This window comes from Lissotriton helveticus, chromosome 12 (assembly GCF_964261635.1).
Source record: "Lissotriton helveticus chromosome 12, aLisHel1.1, whole genome shotgun sequence".
Lineage (NCBI taxonomy): Eukaryota > Metazoa > Chordata > Amphibia > Caudata > Salamandridae > Lissotriton > Lissotriton helveticus.
Window position 1 is genome coordinate 142,769,147 of NC_136073.1, and position 20,232 is coordinate 142,789,378.

The following is a 20,232-nucleotide window of genomic DNA, read 5'->3' on the forward strand; positions in this document are numbered from 1 at the left end:
CTAAAATCAGTGTTTTGAGCTTAGTAGACAAGCGCTGTGATTTCAGCAGCAGCGGCAACTCATAACTGCACGCGTCCGCTGCGTGACGAGGGCGGCATGCCAATTAAGTAGGCTAGAGTGCTAACCGTTCCGCTCGGCCCTAGCAGCCCCAGCAGCCTGAAACCGGGAAGCTACGATGCCAGCACCCTCCACAACAAGCGGGCAACCCTGTGGTGGACCGGGATGCAGGCATCAGAGCCAGCAACAGGACAAAAGTGCAAAGTGCAGAGAAAAACAGTAAAGTTAATTTCACTTTTAAAAATTCAAGTTAGTTATAAAACAAAGTGCTAAAATCTGTTTTTTGAGCGTATTAGTCAAGCACGGTGATTTCAGCAGCAGCGGCAACTCATAACTGCGCACGTCCTTACTTGTTACAGGCCCCAATAACATTTACTCCCTCAGTGTTCTACACCAGTAACTCCATCAGTGTTCTACACCAGTAGAGCCAAGATTATACAAGTACACATTTTTACATAGTTCTAAGAAAAAAAGGCACATTTATGAAAATATCTCTAATTTGCAAAGCTTGTTTATTAAAGACTCTTATTAATAAAATGAGATGGACATCAGTGTCCATACCTTTGAATATACACTATTGTTTGCTTGGTTAATTGTTGCAATGGTTGTTTGCATTAAGTACATACAACACTTTCGCTCACCAAATCGGTATTGTCTAAAACCTATTGAGAGACAACAGGGACATCTCTGGTTTCTTCATTTCTTAGGTTATTGGAAGACAGATGTTTGGATGATCCCAGATGTCAATTAGATATAGTTTGTAAATAAAGTGTTTCTTTCTTTCCTTTCCTAGTATAGAAACGATTGGTTTTCCATTTTTAGCACCTGTAATGTCTATTGAAGTGACCCTGGACAAGGTCCTGTGATGCTTGAACTTGACTGGCCAGATTCTGGAACAGTGTGGGATGTCGGCCAAGAAAGATGCAATTTTCTGAATAGTTATTTGGCTTTGGATGGAAGCGCAGGAGGTTCTTGTTGGTTGTTTAGTTAGTTATATGGACAAACTGTTCTCAATCACTTTGGGGTTCAGGTAGTTGTACTTGATAGGCAGGAATTTGTTTCTGCTTTCAATATCGGCTGATATCTGAGATAGACGTTCCTGGAAGGCCTTGATGCACTGTTTGGGCTCCTCCTCTGTAAAATGCTCATCAGGATATGTGCCTAAAGGCCTCTTTAAAGAAACATAAATAAATAAAAAGGTTAATGCCTCAGAAATCCAGACAATAGATCAGGGTGGCAACAAACAAAAGTAAGGAATGCTGGTGAATGGTTTCTGTTTTGCAGTTGTTTGGAGTGGCCTAAATGTGGAATTGGTACTACTGCCCCAGAACGTAACTTACAGAGAATTTGTTTTTCACAATAAAAGTCCACGCTACTGTTCTTGTTATGAAGACCAGATTGGCTATGGAGGGCATAACCCTATCATCATCATCATCATCATCATCATCATCATTTTATTTGAGCTAAAAAAGTAAAGATCAATAATAAAAGCAATGCAATGAAATACATTTGTTTCAAAAGTGTCAGTGCATAGCAAGGAATTATTAACAAAACATTATCCAGGCTCCCCCTACCCCACTTCTCCAAAGTGGCAACATCGCGAAATAGAGGAGGGCAACAACCTTAGTTAAGGGTCCATAACCCTACCATTACACCATTACACCATGGTGACGTTCCTGAATGCACAACGTGAAGGACAAATTGTCGGGTCCAGCTATGCGAAACTCAGTGAAGTGACCCAAAAACTCTGCCATGCTACGGGGAGTTCCACAAGCAGCAGTGTGCATTTGGTCATGCTTTTCATGTTGATTTTCAGTGCCTGCTGTTTGTCCCGCACTTTAAATCCTGCATGAACTGCACCATGCACAGTACAAGAGGGTGCTGCTTCTTCTCGTGCCTCTTGACCATTGGCGACAGCCCTCACTGAGAACTCTGACCGCCCATGTTGACAAATCTCATCGGGAGGAGGATTTTCCTCACTCACGCTCGCAAACTTGATGTTACCGAGCGTGAGCACAGAAAAAGTAGAGCTGAGTTTTTCGGTACTCCACATGCACCGCGGAGCATGGAGTGGGCAAAACTCTACAAACTCATGCGAGCGGAATGAGTTCACCGCCCAGGCATAGATAGAACCTGAACTCTCCCACAGCCTCACTTGCTCAGGGAGATAAACCCTCCTCATAACCAGAGGATTGATTGCAACAACGAAAATGACATGTTTGCTTACAGTATCGTCTGTACTTTTTGCTCACAGATTGATGCAAATTGTTTAAATGTCTTTCTCCATTAAGCCATTGAAGTTTTATAAATTGAGACAAGGAAGGGGCTTCGGGATAGGACAATCTGCATTCTCCCAGTTTATCTTTGACCACATACTTTATATCTCCTGCAGACCTCATCCCAGAGCACTGAATATGGAAAGCAAGCTGGATAAGCCATAGAAGGCTTTGACTAAGTAGAGGATGCAGGGGTGGCTACTCTGTTTGAGCGGAGGAGCGTCACCTCACAATGAAAAGCTCCAGCCAGAGCTGAAAATAAATTGTAATATAAAAAAAAAAAATTCAGCAACCAATCTGTCCCGACCCGAGAGCGAGGGTGGAGTGGGGCCATTGCTGCTGAGTGGCACCAGGGATCTGTGCGCTTATGTTTAAAATGCGCATGTCTCTTTGACCAGCCATCTTGTGACGGCCAGCCAGACATGCGCATTTTAAACCTCTCTAACCCAGGTGTCTAACATGAACGTATTACGTTACAATGCAAACATTTACAATGCATGCCTTTACAACACATTTTTTACATCGCAACATCCATTACAATGCATACCATTACATTGCTCCAGTGAGTGCAACAGAAGGGTAAGTGTTGGGTAGTGTAGGGGTAAAAATTACTATTCCCACTCCAGTGAGTGCAACAGTAGGGTAAGTGTTGAATAGTGTAAGAGTAAAAACGATGCGTTGTAATGGTATGCGTTGTAATGTTCTGTGTTGTAGTGACATGGGATGTAATACCTGCTTTGTAATGGCATGCGATGTAAAGGATGTTGCGTGGTAAAGACTGCGTTGTAAAGGTAGTGCAATGTAATGACTGCATTGTAAAGATTGTATCCCGTTGAACACAGCTGGGTTAGAGAAAGCACAGGCTTCCAGTGCTCTTAAGAGCACTGAGAGAGACCCTTCCCTTCAATCCTGACTTTTCTCTCATGTTGGTTAGCAGCATGAGAGCAGAGCCAGGATTGGCTTGGGAAGTGGAAGCATGCGCTTGTGCAGGAAGGTAAGATTATCAAGGCAATATTTGAAGAGATTACAAAGTACTATCAGGCCATACTACATCTGACTTAAAACCTTGCCTTTTTCAAAAGCAGAATCTGGCCGCACAGGTTTGATGAAAACTCTCAAACTTGTGAGCTGAGTTGTGTGCATCTGCCAAAGTTTGCAGATAAACCGAATGTATAGCGACCCATGTGGACATTTTGCACTACTGGTAGACATTTGTTTCTTTACCAATGCAGATTTCACATATTCCTGATTCTGAAAATCAGTATTGGGATTTCAAACTCTTAATATTTGCGCAACTAAATGAAACTTAGTTGTGAACATATATTTGTGAATCTGGCCTAAAGACCTTAATAGTACAGTGAACGCTTCATCCTTCTAAGCTGCTAATGCACTGGTCTTGGTTCATTCAGACTTTCAGGTACTACCCTCAACTCATACTGCCCTCTCTCCCATTGCCAACAACTTCTTTTCCTTTGCTCACCACAATCACCTATTGTATATCATCATTCTTCTTGATTTGTCAGTGACATTTGGCACTATATATCACCCAGCTTTATTCTCATTCCTCACCTTTTTCTGCCCTGATGTTGGCCTTTTCTATCTATTCGATAACTCCTCCTCAGTGACATGGACTACAAGAGATCACAGCTGATCCCTCTACAACTCAGGGTCTTTCACAGGTCACTCCTAGGCCCACTGCTATTCTCCCTATACACTCTCTCAGCGACATCTCCTTTAGCATCTAATATCCCCTTCCCACTGATTACACAAATCTTATCCTTTTACACCCTCTATCCATGCATCTCGGTTTGATTCTCTATGACCAGGTGCTGGGTGACACTCATATGTCATGTTTAACTCCTCCAAAACTGAGGTTCTTTACTTTCCCTCTTCATCTGGATCAACACCTCTGTCTAGTTCTCTCCACTTTCCTTCAGACATTTTTAGAGTCATAAGGATGTCATGTGGATCGCCACTGCCCGGCGAGCGGTGGTGGAAAGTGGCGATCCACACACAACAATTTACCCCCGCCAAATTACTATGGCAGTGGGTACCGCGGCAGATGGAAAATCCATCTGCTGCCTTTCCGCCAGTCGGATTGCTGGCCAGGCAGAAAAGGCATATGGTATTTGACTTTGGGGCCTGTTGCAGGCCCCCGGGTGATGGGTGGCTGCACTTGGGGGGTATCTATGGTAACCCCCTTCATTGCCACGCACAAGGTGGCAGGCACCGTGTGGTGCCTGTCACATTGTGCATGGCAATGCACAACATGCATCTTTTACATTGCGGCGGGTGCTGCTTACAGCATCGCCAACCGCAATGTGAAAGATGCGGGATGCGATGGCCAGGGTGGCGGTTGCACCCTAATTGGCCCCACGGGACCGCAGCACTTCTGGGGGTCGGTCCCGTTTTCCATCACGGGGGCGGGTGGACAAAGTCCACCTGCCATCATAGCGGGGTTCCTTGACTTTCTCCTCTTTATCTAGAACCCTTGGGGTTCACTCTAACCGTTCCGTTATTACCGACATCGCAGCATGTGACTACCTATTAAATATAAGAAAAATACAACCATGTCTCCTGTTGCATACCACCTAGACAGTAGTTTTTTACTAGTAGTTAGTTAGTAAATTAGATTATCACAATAGTGTGTTAAAAGTTTAATCTAAAAAATCCTTCCTCTGACTACACAAGATTTTGAAGTTTGCCTTCAAAACTTTACCCTGCCAGGGCACACACCTGCCACTCTCTTCTGCACAAAGCTGGATGGCTCCATGCTGAAAATAAGGCCCTCTGTGAATCATTGACAATCATATATAAACAGCCACAGTACCTCTACAGGCTGCCTTTCTATTATATTGCCCGGCTGCGCTCCTTCCAGGAATTTGCCATCAGAGCTTGTTGGTTACGCCAGGCGTGTAACATAGGCCTCTGAGGCCCCTGCTGTGCAGGAGCGCCTCAACCATTCAGGAGGTCCCCAGGTCCACAGGGTGCCCCATTCAGCCCAAGACCAATGAATAACTGTGAGATATGGGACACTCAGGGGCCTCTCAACACATTCTTAACGGTGGGGGCACATTACTTTACATTGCACTACTGGTTTACCCCCAACACACAGTGTACAGCATCTAGTTTCTGATTGTTCCCTTCTAGCCCCCATCACTGGAGCTCACTGCTCCCATAGAGTGCCCCACATTCATGATTTCTGGAAGGATACCTCAGAAGTCTGTTAAAAAAGAACAATTAATGAAGAACACTGAGCCAAAAGTGTAAATGGGTCCACCTAGTTACTAAACTAGATATAATCAGAGGCATAGCTTCTGGGTGTTGTTTGGTGCGTAACACCCCAAAACTAAACATATTCTTGACTTGGTAGTTGCATCTGGAAGCCTTGAGGCAGATCTGCTATGTCTGTGTCATTTTTTTCATTGTGTGCCAAGAATAAAAGACAAAAAGGGTGACCTTTGATGTAAAACAGCAGAAAGAGTGAGAGGCAAAGATACACATCTGGTGGCTGAATTTCAAAATGTGAAACTAGATAACCTGGATTCATCACCAGCCTCCCTGCGTATCCACATTGTTGTCACCATCAATAATTAGATGTCAAGGCCAAGTTTAAAGTTTACATGATTACTGACTTGCCTCTTATTCCACTGATGACATTGTCTTTGGGGGGATTGGAGGGCATAATTATTTTTTAGTTCATGTTTAAAAACTATTACTTTTGAAAAATGTCTGTCTATGTAGAGATATAATCTGAGGTACTAAGGTGAAACGCTTCTGCATTGTAAAGATCTGTTCTTTTTTATTTTGGAGAGACTATGATATTTTTACATTATGTTTGATGCACAATACATGGCAAACATTTTCATGTTTTGGCTCATGCATGGACTCTTAGAGCCAAGCCAGATACCTGCTAGGTGCAATAATTTGCCAGTACTCCCAACTCTATCTGCCACTCAGGTTTAGTATATGAGGTCAACATTTGTAAAAGGTGAGGACTGGAAACATGGAGGCCTATCTACATGCACAAATTTGGCAATTCTACGATCAAGGCTTCTCGTAGCAGAGACAAAGAAAAGTGTGTGCAGTTAAAATATATTTAAAATAATTGATAACACAGCAGTAACTCCGGGCTGTCGTGTTTTACATTACCATATTCATTAGTTCCCAGGGAGAACTAACAGGCCCAGATGGGACAGGCAGGGGAGACACTTCATGGGTTAGGGTGGTGTTTGGTTGTGAGGTTCAGGGGGAAGAGATTTGGGTGTGGAACCCCCCAAAAGCATTCTTCCCTTTCTAGCTGGGACTGGGGGTATTGAGTCAGGTCTGCTTTGCCACAAAACGTTTAAATTGTTAATTTTTTTAAGCGGAAACTTAAATATATAGTGGCTGGTTTACGAAAAACGTGAACTCATAGACGTACTCCTTGAAATTATACAAATGTACCATTTTTGGGAATTCCTAAACATTGGCAAGGTAGACTTGGGAGCCCGTGCTAGTCTTGGATTTCCAGACATACTCCTGGCAATCAAACACAAAACATGTGATGGTATGAATGCTTGCAAATAGTCTAGCCAGTGGCAAACACTCAGGGTAGCATTCCAACCTATCGGCTTTGCCCACTCATTCTCTGTAAACAGAGACCACCCTGTTCCTAGTGGAAACAGTCTACCCTGAATCATGGTCATTTCACCCCAACCACCCATAATTTTCAATGGCAAATTTGACATTTCCACCCACTGAATCTCACAAAGTTACACCCCTGGATATAATGGAATTGTTGTTTCACAAAAACAGCTTCTTGATCAAAACTTCAATCACCTCCCTGCCACATTCATTCTATCATACCAAATTATCTATGTACCACACGTCACCTTATGTAAGAAAGTCTGGACAGAATGCCATGCCACTTTTTCTCAAGTAGAGAAGTCACATGGAGGTGCTGTTTAGCCACAACATGGCACTCTTCTATATAATGAGATAATAGTATGCTTACCGTGTCCCCAGGCTCGTTACTCAGGAGCTTTACAATTACCATTGTAGTGGCGGTAGTGCCCACATCCGGTAGGACATCCAGGACACTTTCCAGTGTTGCTGTGCCTTTGGTTTTGGGTGGAGGTTGGCGCATTGTGTTGGGACTGTTTGGCATCCAGGCGAGGAAATCAAACTATAGTGGCCAAAGACCAAATGGAAGAAAAAGCAACAGCTGAAAGTTGGAATCATCTTTTATTAAGCAGTCTTGTTTCGAGCTGAAAGTTCCAAGGTTGTCAGAGTGCTTTATAGAAAAAAAAACTTGAAAAGCCAAGATATGCTACATCACAAAATGTCATTGTTACACAGAAAGAATAATTAGGCAAGAAAACCTTGTTTGTTAGGTATTAAATCACCATTGGGGAGAAGGTTGGAACAGTGTGTGTTTAAGTCAGGAGTCAGAATATCAGATGAAGCTGATATACAATAAAATATGACAAATCAAGGAATATTGTCTATAACCACAGACCAAAGGGTATTTTCCAAAATGATACAAGAGAAAAATGGCTCACTTGAGACTTTTTTTCTCAGCAGGATCTATGCTATCTTTCAAGGAAGGGCTTGGTTACTGGCATTCACTGGGGAAAACTGGGTGCCCCCCATGTTAAAAGCTGTTCCTCTTGTCTCCATTTAGATTTGGGCTTTATCTATCGAAAGGTGCACGAGGCACATTAGTGAAGTCTTGTAGTAATAGGATACATTTAACCTCTTTACCAAGAGCAATGCCCTCTAGTGAATCTCTGGACCTCCTCAGGTCAACGCCTAAGTTCACAAATTTATAATCTGATCTGCTGATCCTCTTATAATGATGTATGTATGTATTATTTAAATAGCACAAATCTAACCTTAAGACATCAGAGTACTGATACCCTGGCTTTTCTTGTTCTCATGAACATTTAGTTTTTTTTTATATGTCGATAGCACAGATGAGTTTTCGAGACTCTTACAATCCCTTGGTTATTTTTCCCCACCACCAACAGTCCTATAAGCATTTTTACAATTACCTGCCCACTGTTGACAGCAGCATGCTGAGCAGAACTTGTAAAAATCACCATAGTCAGATACTTGATCAGTTCTGCGCGGGTGTGTAGCGAGGACGGAACTCCTGAAAGAATACAAGAAAAATGTATGATCACTATAAAAAAAAGTTTAGCAGTGTCAGATCCTGTGCTCTTTGTGTCACAGGTGTGTATCTTCAGTAAGTGCTCAGAGGGATAATGGTAATTTGTAGTTGTGTGCATGAAAGGGTATGCATGTGGGGTATTTAATTTTATCAACATTTCAACAGATTCACAATAGGGTGCTAGAATCCTGTGGCATTCCTGGCACTGTTGGAAGGTAGTGTCTTCCACGTTCTAGTGCACTGCAAAACAGTACAGAATTATAGATACATTTGAGTTCCAAAGCAAAAATTATAATTTTAATATGTTGAAAAAAATGCAGTATACACTGAAATGGTCCAAATTCATCCTATATTTCAGTATAGGCTTCTAACCCACTGCTGAGGGCTATACCAGTTGTTAAAGGCTCAGAACATGCAGGATAGAACCTTTAAACACTGGTATAGCCTAAGTTAGAAGGGCTATAAAGCTATTAGAACATCTCATGCACTACCAGTAAAATGTTCGAAATTAAAAAGGGAGAAAGAGAAGGACAATCATTGGAATGTTGAAGCAGAAGGCTTAAACCACCCTTTATAATCCCTGAACCACTTCATTATCGTCAATGGAGCTCTCAGCATTCTAATGTTCTAAACAGAGGTGGGAATCTTTTATTGCTGAACTTAAGCTGACATTTCGATCACGACAGTTCCTAAATCTTCTAGATTTCACTATCGGATCAATGTCTTGTGAATCCGGTGTCAAGCTACAATCAGTGAGAGGAACATGCATGGGGAGGACGAGCAACAAACTCTTGCCAACAAGATAACAATATCATCCAATTGTACTGTAATGTAGCTTACATTTAGTCTCCACTTTGGTTATTCATTTTAACTTAACATTGTTTTCCAATATTGGTTTGTACATGTGTTTCCCTATGGCGAAAATGCCCTTTGCACTCATTTATTTCAGATAGACATCTGTTATTCAGCACCAAGATACCCTTCTGGGGGAGCAAGTGCTTTACACATCCACATGGTATATTTTTTGATAGACATTGTTGCTCTGTAGTCTGCACATTTAGTTCCTGGGTTGTACAATTCAGAATATGATGTATTGTTTTTATTTTTTTCTGGGCTCTTAGGCGCCGACTCTTCTGCTTTATTCTAATCAAAATAGCGTCTGCGCTGAAGTTGGTGATAGGGTAACTTTCTGTCACACTCATCAGGGAAAGTTGTTGTGACCTATGACTGATATGCAGTCCAGCTGTCCCTGACCTTCATCCGGAGGAGGAAGCTAGCCATGCAAGAAGAAGGGTGCAAGCTTGCACACTCGAGACAGAGTGCATTCCTTAATGCACTAAGGCCAGCTTCCTGACAGTACCTAGGTATGGGGTTGGGTCATTCTAATAGGCCTGGTGAATGGATTCTCCCTATATGCTCTCTTTAGCATAGAGATATTCATAATAGGAGTAATGTTAGCAACATTATGAATATTTAACATGGTTGAATTGCTTGTGTTTTTCACTATTCTAATAATGCTTCTTCCAATGATGTTTCTCATCTTTTCCATAATCGCAGTTCATTTTTTGTTTACAAACATTAGAGCTCTTCAATAAACTTTTCAAAATGCAATTCTGTATGTTTTTTTGTGACACTTTAGGCATGCACAAGTGACAAATGAAAGGGTTAGATCTCTTTCTACTATTTCTTTGGGAATCTGAGAGTCGTGTTCTAGGTTACTGACAACATCTATAACTCTGTGGGTTTAGGAGCTCAGATTCAGAACTGTAAGCTAGGCAAGCAGACCAATATTTATTGATTATATAGTAGGACTCAGTCTCTGTATTACGACATGTTGTTGTTCTAAATACACAGAACATACTAGATCAGAAGGAACCGTATAACACTACCTGAGGATTTCCTCTTCAGGAAGCCTTCTTTGAAGATCTCCCACACCCATGCTTGAAGCTCTTGGTCCTTCTGGATGCTCTCTTCACTCTTATAGTAGAAGTCAACAATGCCAGACACATAACTAAGAGAAAAGAAAATGGATTAGGGTCAATTGGTGAAAGACCACATGGGACACTTCCAGGCCAAGAAAGATGAAGCTGTACCTCTTACTACAGGAACAACAAGCATCACTCATCTAACAATTATTCAGCATGTGTTTACCACTAAATTAACATGGATGTTCTACACCCAAGGGGGTCCCGTATACTTACTCACAAGATTTACCTCAAAGGCCTGGGGAGCCAATTTCCCCTTTTCTCCTGAATCTGCACTGTAATCAGTTCTGCTGTCTTGCTCCTCAGGATAGTAAGGTGTCCTCCTCACTAATGGAAAGGGACTGAGGTAGATAGTGGGGCCACAGCTCTATACAGGTTTAGATTTATCATTTTCTTCTGGGATAGGTCACACAGATGCACCCAGTCTGTTCTTCACCTAAGGGCTCCCACTGTATCCAGTGGAGCCTAGCACAACAAGATCATCTCAGGAGTGCCACCATTTCATGTTATGAGCAATCTTTGCTTATGTTCTCTGCACACTACATTGTTTTGTACATAACACAAGTTCAACATGTGTTCAATTGGACAGACAAATCATGCAACCATCCATTTCTCAGAAAAAATGACTTTCAATTTTGTAGTGCCTGAGGGAACTTTCTGTGCAAGCAGCAAGAATGGAATTGTCTCTTTGGTGTGCACCTCAGGACATGGCCACTCATTATCTGTCCACAGGGATGCAGCCTGTAATAGGTTGGTTCATAAAATTTTGATTAGGTCATAATTTAACCTATCTCATGAACAGTAATGGGATATCGCAAAATACAACTCACTCAGATTTGTGGCACACAAAGGGATGGTGGCTGTTGGACCCGTCTGCTTCTGAGAGTCCCCTCACCAATATGATTTCTTTTGTTCCCCTGAACCTCCCAAAATGTGTCGCTTTTTATTTGTCTACCAGGACCTTTTTGTGTGTTGTTTCATGGGGCTAGGTGTTCCTTGACACCCAGTTGCTCACTAGGTTTCTGGCACCTATGTACAAGGCGCCTGGCGAAACCTGTGGACATGAAAACTGAGGTTGGCAACCTGTGTGGGTTTAACCTTAAAATGGTGGACACATATTTACCTCATGTGAGTGACTCCCATTGGAGCCTCCTTGAACCCTGACCTTTTGAGGTTTTGGCGCCCTTTCTGGTTGGCGCCCTTTCCTGACAGGAATTTCATAACTTTCCTCAGGTACACAAAATGGCTGCTCCAGAGCCCCAGTACGGTGGCTCTGAGTGACCAAAAGACACCTCAAAAGTGCCATGCCATTGACACAGCCAGGGAAGGTTCTAGAACATTCTGGCTTGTGCCAGTACCTTAGGGCACTGGCTATATAAAGCCCAGTCCCTGCTGGCGGCCATTTTAGATGTAATTCAGATTCCAGACTTGACACCAGAGTGACACCTGCCCTGCTGACCCCTGAGGTGGCTGAGAGCACAGGCAGTAGAGTGGCAAGGGTTAATAGCCTGATTCCTGACTGGCGTTCCAGTCAGGCGTGTTCCAGTAACCTTGCGCCTACAGCGCCTGCCCAGCTAGTGCCTCATTGCCCCAAAAGACTGTGGCCAAGTTTATGTGCCTCCCGCCCCCCCCCGGTGGCGAAATCGTGAAGAAAAGGCGAGTCGCGACCTTCCACAGTGCCCCCTTCGTGAATAGCGCCTATCGCGGGGGACTCGGACGTCTCCGAGCCCCACCGGCGTTGCGCGCTTCCTGGTTGTGCAGTGATCGAAGATGAGGTGGTGCGCTGGGGCAGGGAGAGGCTGGCCTTCATTGGGCGGGATTAGCGTCCCTGCCCTTTCCCAGAGACCCGGGAAACTGTTGCCGTGGGCGGGACCAGCCCCCGTATGAGGAAGTCGGAGGGAGGTCCGTGAAGCCCCTGAGAACCCTGATGCTGGCGTAGGAAGTGCTGTGCCCCGACTGAATCGCTATTCGATTGCAGCCGTAGTGAGGTACACGCGCATGGGCCCCGCGTGAACATAAAAGAGTCCCCAGTGCACCGTGAATCCAGAGAAGCCCGCATGCATTCCCCATGATTCCACAAGTACTGTTATCCTTTTCAAAGTGGATTTATCTTGCAAATGTAAACTTCCTGATTTATTTAATTGGTGGCAGCGATACCAGAATGAAAATGTGGCTATGCATTTAAATGAACCAGGCTTTATTATTCCATGTATTGGTGATATATAAACCTGATATTTATTTTATTTATTGATAGAGCTATTCCTAATAGTTATGCAACACCAGTGTTCCTGAAGTCCTGTTTACTGTATTTATTCTCAACCTGAATCCCAGAGTTCTGTAACAAATGAAATGTGAATGTGCTTCCCCAATTGATCCCTATTTACAGCAGAGAACTTTTATATAAAGGAATCGTATTTTTCTACAGCAGTGGTGTGGTGTCCTTCTTTTTGGTGTGACTGTGCAGGGGGTTAATATTGGGTCAGAGCCGGCTTAGCCCTACAGCCTTCACTGCCTTGACACTTGAGCCAAGCTACCCCCTTTGTGCTGGGCTTGCCCATCGCAGGTCCAACATAAAATTGGTGCTCAGCAGTTGGGATTGCGAGCCGTGCTTGTTCTGTACCCCATAATAATTCAGTGTGCGTCACAGGTACACACCCGGAGTTTTCTCCCAGCGGCCCTCTGATTTAACATTTTGGTTTTTTTCAAATTCTCTTCTGGAGGTGGGTGGAGGTGACCCTCAGAGACTCATATCCTTATAACCTACTTCGTGGTGGTTGTCCACACTTTTCACTGACAAGATGGAATTCTAAATGTCAGAGCTGGAGACCTATACTGTGGCACAGCTCAAGGATTTTTGTCAGGAAAGGGGAGTGTTCGTTAGGCGAGGGGCCAAAAGAGAGGAGCTCCGTACTAGTCTGCGAGCCTGGGTGGAAGCACACCCGGAGGGAACGGTAGAGGAGGAGGAGTCAGACAGAGGTACTGTCATTGAGGGAACTGCGGAATGTCCCCTGGGGTGGGTGAGATGTCAATCAGCCCCAAGGTAGCCTCACGGGAGGGCAGCAGTGTATCCTCAAGAGGGTTGTCAGAGACCGAGTTAGCCGACAGGAGAGAGGAGAGACAGTTCAGATGGGAGTTGGCCAAGCTGGAGATGGAAGATAGGAGAGAGAGAGAAGGGAGGAGGATGGAACATGAGCTCAAGCTACGAGAGCTCGACCTCCAGGCCCGTAACATCACTCCGGGGGGTGTCGAGTCAAAGGAATTTGTCAGGGAGCCCAGGCCTCATTTACCCAAGGACATGGTCACCAGTTATACCGCTGGAGACGACATAGCCAAGTGGCTGACCGCCTATGAGGTCTCCTTAAGAGCCCATGGGATCCATGAGAAGCATTGGGGTGGTGGATTATACCGGTACATGCCTCCGACAGGTAGGGATGCCCTAATTGGCCCTAGACCGGGAGGAGCAGGTAGATTACCCCGCCATGAAGGTGGCGCTAATCAGAAAGTTTGGGTTGACCCCAGAGAAATACCGGCAGAGGTTTAGGGGCAGCCACAAACTGAGCTCACAGAATTGGGTTGACTTCCTGGATTATGCCAAGAAAGCCCTAGATGGGTGGGTCCAAGGTAGTGAGGTGGAAGACTATCGAGGGTTGTATGACCTAATACTCAAGGAACATCTACTCGAGAAATGTCTTCCCGAGGTGAGGCAACACCTGGTAGACAGCAAACTTACTTGCCCCCGTAAGCTTGCTGAGGAGGCGGACATTTGGACAAGTACCCGAGTGTCCACGAGGGGGATGGGAGGAGATTCTCAGAAGTCCGGACAGGGCGCTCCCCAGAAGAAAGAGGGGGGAGATAACAAGAAAAAGGAGTTCTCCAAAGGCCACCAAAATAATTTTAAGGGGAAAAGTTCCTTTCCCAACTCTAAGGCTAACCCGCTAAAGAACCCTAATCCTGGCCAGAGTCAGCAGCCAAGGGTTGTCCATTGCTTTGAGTGCGGTGGTGTTGGACATTATAAAGGAGATGTGAAATGCCCAAAGAGACCACCCCCTCCCACTGGAGGAAAAGCCCCGGGAGTCGCTAGTGTAGTGCTCGGGGAGGAGATGCCCTTAGTTAAGGGGGGGGAGTGGGCGGGTGTCACCTTAGTGTCCCTCGGTGATCGGGAGATGGTTCCAAAGATCCAGGTGCCCTCAAATACTACCAAGTATGGGCAGTGGGTCACCATCAACGGCCATAGAGGGGAAGCTCTGAGAGATACAGGAGCCAGTATGACTATGGTAAGGAGTCATCTGGTGTCTTCAGAGCAGGTGATTCCAGGCGTACTTCACCCAGCCGCGATGGCTGACGGCAGAATGTGCCACTATCCCGTGGCCGAGGTTCCCTTTGAGTGGGGAGGGGTTGCAGGTTCACTTCGAGTTGCCGTAAGCCCTGCCGTGCCAGTCGACTGTCTACTGGGCAATGATATGGAGCACAATGCTTGGAAGGAGGTGGAATACCAAACTCATTCTGAGATGCTGGGTACACCTGATTGGGCCTGTGTGAGTACCAGGTCGGCGGCTGCTCGGGAGGAGAAGTCGCATGGGTTGGAGCCTGGAACAATGGCCCACCCAGCTGCTGATGAGGGAGCATCTCGAGGACAGGAGGAGCCTGCCTCGATGTCCGTGCCCCGTGAGACGGATAGGCCACCGGTGGAGGTGGACCCGGAGTCCGCGGAGGAGGACATGGTTCTGATGGAGGACCTACCTATCCCTGCTGAGTGGCGAGTGGAGGGAGGACCGTCCAGGGAGGAACTAAGCAAGGGACAGGGGGAATGTCCCACCCTCGAGGGTCTGAGGCAACAGGCTGAAGCCCAGGCAGCAGGTAACGAGTCTGGGAACCATCGTGTTTACTGGGAGGAAGGTCTCCTCTACAGTGAACCCAGGGCGCCAGTGCACGGACTGTCACGGGCCCTGGTAGTCCCACAGTGTTACCGAGCCTTCCTATTAGAGTTGGCTCATGAGATTCCCTTGGCAGGACACTTGGGTCAGGACAAGACCTTTGCCCGGCTTGTCCCCCACTTTTATTGGGTGGCGTCCGACACATACTGTCGGTCGTGCGTGTCATGCCAAGCCAGTGGGAAAACAGGGATGAAGCTGAAGGCTCCCCTGGAACCACTTCCCATCGTTGGCACCCCCTTTGAAAGGGTGGGCATCGACATTGCCGGGCCCCTAGAACCACCGACATCATTCGGTCACAGGTTTATCCTGGTACTGGTGGATCACGCCACAAGGTATCCAGAGGCAGTTCCTCTGAGAACCATTACTGCACCGGTAGTGGCGAAGGCCCTGATGGGGATCTTTACCCGAGTGGGATTCCCCAAAGAAGTTGTGTCTGACAGCGGGACCAACTTCATGTCAGCGTATATGCGAGCAATGTGGAAGGAGTGTGGAGTGACCTACCAGTTCACCACTCCTTATCACCCACAGGCCAATGGCCTCGTGGAGAGGTTCAACCAAACCTTAAAGGGTATGATCAGAAGTCTACCCGAAAGCCTGCGGAGGAAATGGGACGTCCTCCTACCCTGTTTGCTCTTTTCCTACAGGGAAGTGCCACAGAAGGGAGTGGGCTTCAGCCCCTTCGAGCTTCTGTACGGGCACCCTGTACGTGGACCTCTCAGCCTGGTGAGGGACTCCTGGGAAAAGTCTCCCCGGAAAGTTCCCCAGGATGTGCTGCGCTACATGCTGGCCTTCCGAAGCCAAATGGCTAAGTTGTGGAAGCAAGCTTCTGACAACTTGGAAGTCAGTCAAGCAGTTATGAAAGCGTGGTATGACCACAATGCTCACCCAGTGGAGTTGGAGCTTGGACAGAAGGTGTGGGTGATGGAGCCGGGGGAGCTGAGTGCTCTCCAGGACCGTTGGACAGGCCCCTATGAGGTATTGGAGAAGATGGGCAAGTCTACCTATCTGGTGGACATAAGGACCCCTCGGCATCCGCATCGGGTGTTACATGCCAATCGCCTCAAGCCCCACTTCGAGAGGCCCGAAGTCATGTTGGTAATGGTGACTGACGGATCGGAGGAAGAGGACACAGAGCCTCTCCCCGACCTCCTTGCGTCTCAAGAAAAGGATGGGTCAGAGGAGGGAGTAAAACTCTCACCATCCCTGACTCCTGAGCAGCAGGAGGAATGTCGCCAGGTCCTGGGGACATTCGCTCCGCTGTTCTCCCTTGTCCCGGGTAAGACCCATCTGTGTACCCACGACGTGGACACAGGAGACAGCCCACCTGTGAAGTCAAAGTCTTACCGGCTGTCTGACAAGGTGAAGGCCAGCATCCGAAGCGAGGTAGCCAAGATGCTGGAGCTAGGAGTCATCGAACCTTTGAACATCCCTTGGTCCAGCCCGGTGGTTTTGGTACCCAAAGCTGCCCCACCTGGCACCACACCAGAATTACGATGGACTCAATTCGGTAACGAAAACCGATGCTCATCCGATCCCTCGGGCGGATGAATTGATTGACCGGTTGGGAGCTGCCCAATATCTCAGTACCATTGACCTCACTGCAGGGTACTGGCAGATTCCCATGACTGATGGAGCCAAGGAAAGGTCAGCCTTCTCCACACCTGATGGACACTACCAGTTCTGCGTTATGCCTTTCGGGCTCAAGAACGCTCCTGCCACTTTTCAGCGGCTGGTGAACACGATCCTCACCGGGATGGAGTCATTCTCTGCTGCTTACTTGGATGACATAGCTGTCTTCAGTAGCAGTTGGGAGGATCACTTGCAGCACTTGCAAGCCGTTCTCCAGGCCCTGAAACGGGCTGGCTTGACGATCAAGGCCAGCAAATGTCAGATTGGACAGGGGTCGGTAGTGTACTTAGGTCACTTGGTGGGCCGGGGAACGATGCAGCCCCTTCAGGCGAAGATTGAGGCAATCATGGCCTGGAAACCCCCCAAGACCCAGACTGAGGTCCGAGCCTTCCTGGGCCTCACAGGTTACTACAGACGGTTCGTGAAGGGGTATGGCACTATCGTGGCAACCCTTACAGAACTCACGGCCAAAAAGCAACCCAGGAGAGTCATCTGGACGGAGGCTTGCCAGCGAGCCTTCGACACTCTGAAACAAGCATTGTGTAAAGCTCCAGTCCTGAAGGCTCCAGATTTTTCGAAATACTTCATTGTCCAGACAGATGCATCCGATACTGGCATTGGGGCGGTGTTATCGCAACTCAATGAAGAGGGTCTGGATCAACCCGTGGTCTTTTTGTCACGGAGACTGCTTCCCCGGGAACAGAGTTGGAGTACCATTGAGCGGGAAGCCTTTGCGGTGGTCTGGGAACTGAAGAAGCTGCGACCATACTTGTTTGGTTCACACTTCCTCGTTTCAGACAGACCACCGACCCCTTCGCTGGCTCATGCAGATGAAGGGGGAAAACCCCAAACTGTTGAGGTGGTCTATCTCCCTACAGGGAATGGACTTTCGGGTGGAACATCGGCCCGGAGTTGACCACGCCAATGCAGACGGTCTCTCCAGGTATTTACGCCTTAGTGTTGAGGACTCCCAAGGGGTTGGGTAGTTCTCCCCACTTTCGGCTGGGGGGACGCGTGTTGGACCCGTCTGCTTCTGAGAGTCCCCTCACCAATATGATTTCTTTTGTTCCCCTGAACCTCCCAAAATTTGTCGCTTTTATTTGTCTACCAGAACCTTTTTGTGTGTTGTTTCATGGGGCTAGGTGTTCCTTGACACCCAGTTGCTCACAAGGTTTCTCGCACCTATGTACAAGGCGCCTGGCGAAACCTGTGGACATGAAAACTGAGGTTGGCAACCTGTGTGTGTTTAACCTTAAAATGGTGGACACATATTTCCCTCATGTGAGTGACTCCCATTGGAGCCTCCTTGAACCCTGACCTTTTGAGGTTTTGGCGCCCTTTCTGGTTGGCGCGCTTTCCTGACAGGAATTTCATAACTTTCCTCAGGTACACAAAATGGCTGCTCCAGAGCCCCAGTACAGTGGCTCTGAGTGACCAAAAGACACCTCAAAAGTGCCATGCCATTGACACAGCCAGGGAAGGGTCTAGAACCTTCTGGCTCGTGCCAGTACCTCAGGGCACTGGCTATATAAAGCCCATTCCCTGGTGGCCATTTTAGATGTAATTCAGATTCCAGACTTGACACCAGAGTGACACCTACCCTGCTGACCCCTGAGGTGGCTGGGAGCACAGGCAGTAGAGTGGCAAGGGTTAATAGCCTGATTCCTGACTGGCGTTCCAGTCAGGCGTGTTCCAGTAACCTTATGCCTACAGCGCCTGCCCAGCTAGTGCCTCATTGCCCCAAAAGACTGTGGCCAAGTTTATGTGCCTCCCCGCCCCTCCCCCCGGTGGCAAAATCGTGAAGAAAAGGCGAGTCGCGACCTTCCACAGTGCCCCCTTCGTGAATAGCGCCTATCGCCGGGGACTCGGACGTCTCCGAGCCCCACCGGCGTTGCGCGCTTCCTGGTTGTGCAGTGATCGAAGGTGAGGTGGTGCGCCGGGGCGGGGAGAGGCCGGCCTTCATTGGGCGGGATTAGCGTCCCTGGCTTTCCCAGAGACCCGGGAAACTGTTGCCGTGGGCGGGACCAGCCCCCGTATGAGGAAGTCGGAGGGAGGTCCGTGAAGCCCATGAGAACCCTGATGCTGGCGTAGGAAGTGCTGTGCCCCAACTGAATCGCTATTCGATTGCAGCCGGAGTGAGGTACACGCGCATGGGCCCCGCGTGAACATAAAAGAGTCCCCAGTGCACCGTGAATCCAGAGAAGCCCGCATGCATTCCCCATGATTCCACAAGTACTGTTATCCTATTCAAAGTGGGTTTATCTTGCAAATGTAAACTTCCTGATTTATTTAATTGGTGGCAGCGATACCAGAATGAAAATGTGGCTATGCATTTAAATGAACCAGGCTTTATTATTCCATGTATTGGTGATATATAAACCTGATATTTATTTTATTTATTGATAGAGCTATTCCTAATAGTTATGCAACACCAGTGTTCCTGAAGTCCTATTTACTGTATTTATTCTCAACCTGAAACCCAGAGTGCTGTAACAAATGAAATGTGAATGTGCTTCCCCAATTGATCCCTATTTACAGCAGAGAACTTTTATATAAAGGAATCGTATTTTTCTACCGCAGTGGTGTGGTGTCCTTCTTTTTGGTGTGACTGTGCAGGGGGTTATTATTGGGTCAGAGCCGGCTTAGCCCTACAGCCTTCACTGCCTTGACACTTGAGCCAAGCTACCCCCTTTGTGCTGGGCTTGCCCATCGCAGGTCCAACAGGGGCCATCTAGGGTCATCAGTCCAACATATCTGTGACTGCCTTTGCATAAAATAAACTTTTTTTTTAACCCAGCCTTGTGTGATTAAAGTAAACAGGGCTACGTTTAAAAGATGTTTTCTTTTTTGAAAAGTATGTTTAAGAGTTGGAAGTGGTCCCCTAGACCACTGCCTATTCCTCAACAAGCTTTTTGTTATACATTCATAAAGGGAAAGGGTGACAGCCATTACCTTCCCCTTTTGGCACTTATAGGACATGGTGTGTTTTATAGAACTCTGTTACATCAGCAGGGCTGGCCTTTGCTGAGCTAGAGCCTCGGGTGATACCAAAATTGGCATCTCTCTCTCTCCTCCTCAATGTCCTCTCCAGGGTGCTGCTGATGATGAGCTCAGTGGGCAACCCTTTTTTTCACAGATCAGGTCCCACCTGATTACCTCAGAACAGTTACCTGTCTGTGTGATCACATAATTCCCAA

The 20,232-nt window shown here is 46.8% G+C and overlaps 1 protein-coding gene across 1 annotated transcript in view; it reads right to left on the reverse strand.

The window, feature by feature from the left end:
- Nucleotides 1-550: 550 nt before the first annotated feature.
- Nucleotides 551-20,232, reverse strand: part of LOC144799577 (hydroperoxide isomerase ALOXE3-like) — a 167,661-nt gene continuing 147,979 nt past the window's right edge. Inside the window, exons 11-14 of the mRNA XM_078670949.1 lie at nucleotides 10,377-10,498; nucleotides 8,369-8,469; nucleotides 7,330-7,500; nucleotides 551-1,228 (exon numbers count right to left, since the gene is read on the reverse strand). Of these exons, the coding sequence (XP_078527075.1) occupies nucleotides 1,049-1,228; nucleotides 7,330-7,500; nucleotides 8,369-8,469; nucleotides 10,377-10,498 (574 nt within the window). The 3' untranslated portion in view covers nucleotides 551-1,048. The remainder of the gene's footprint in view (nucleotides 1,229-7,329; nucleotides 7,501-8,368; nucleotides 8,470-10,376; nucleotides 10,499-20,232) is intronic.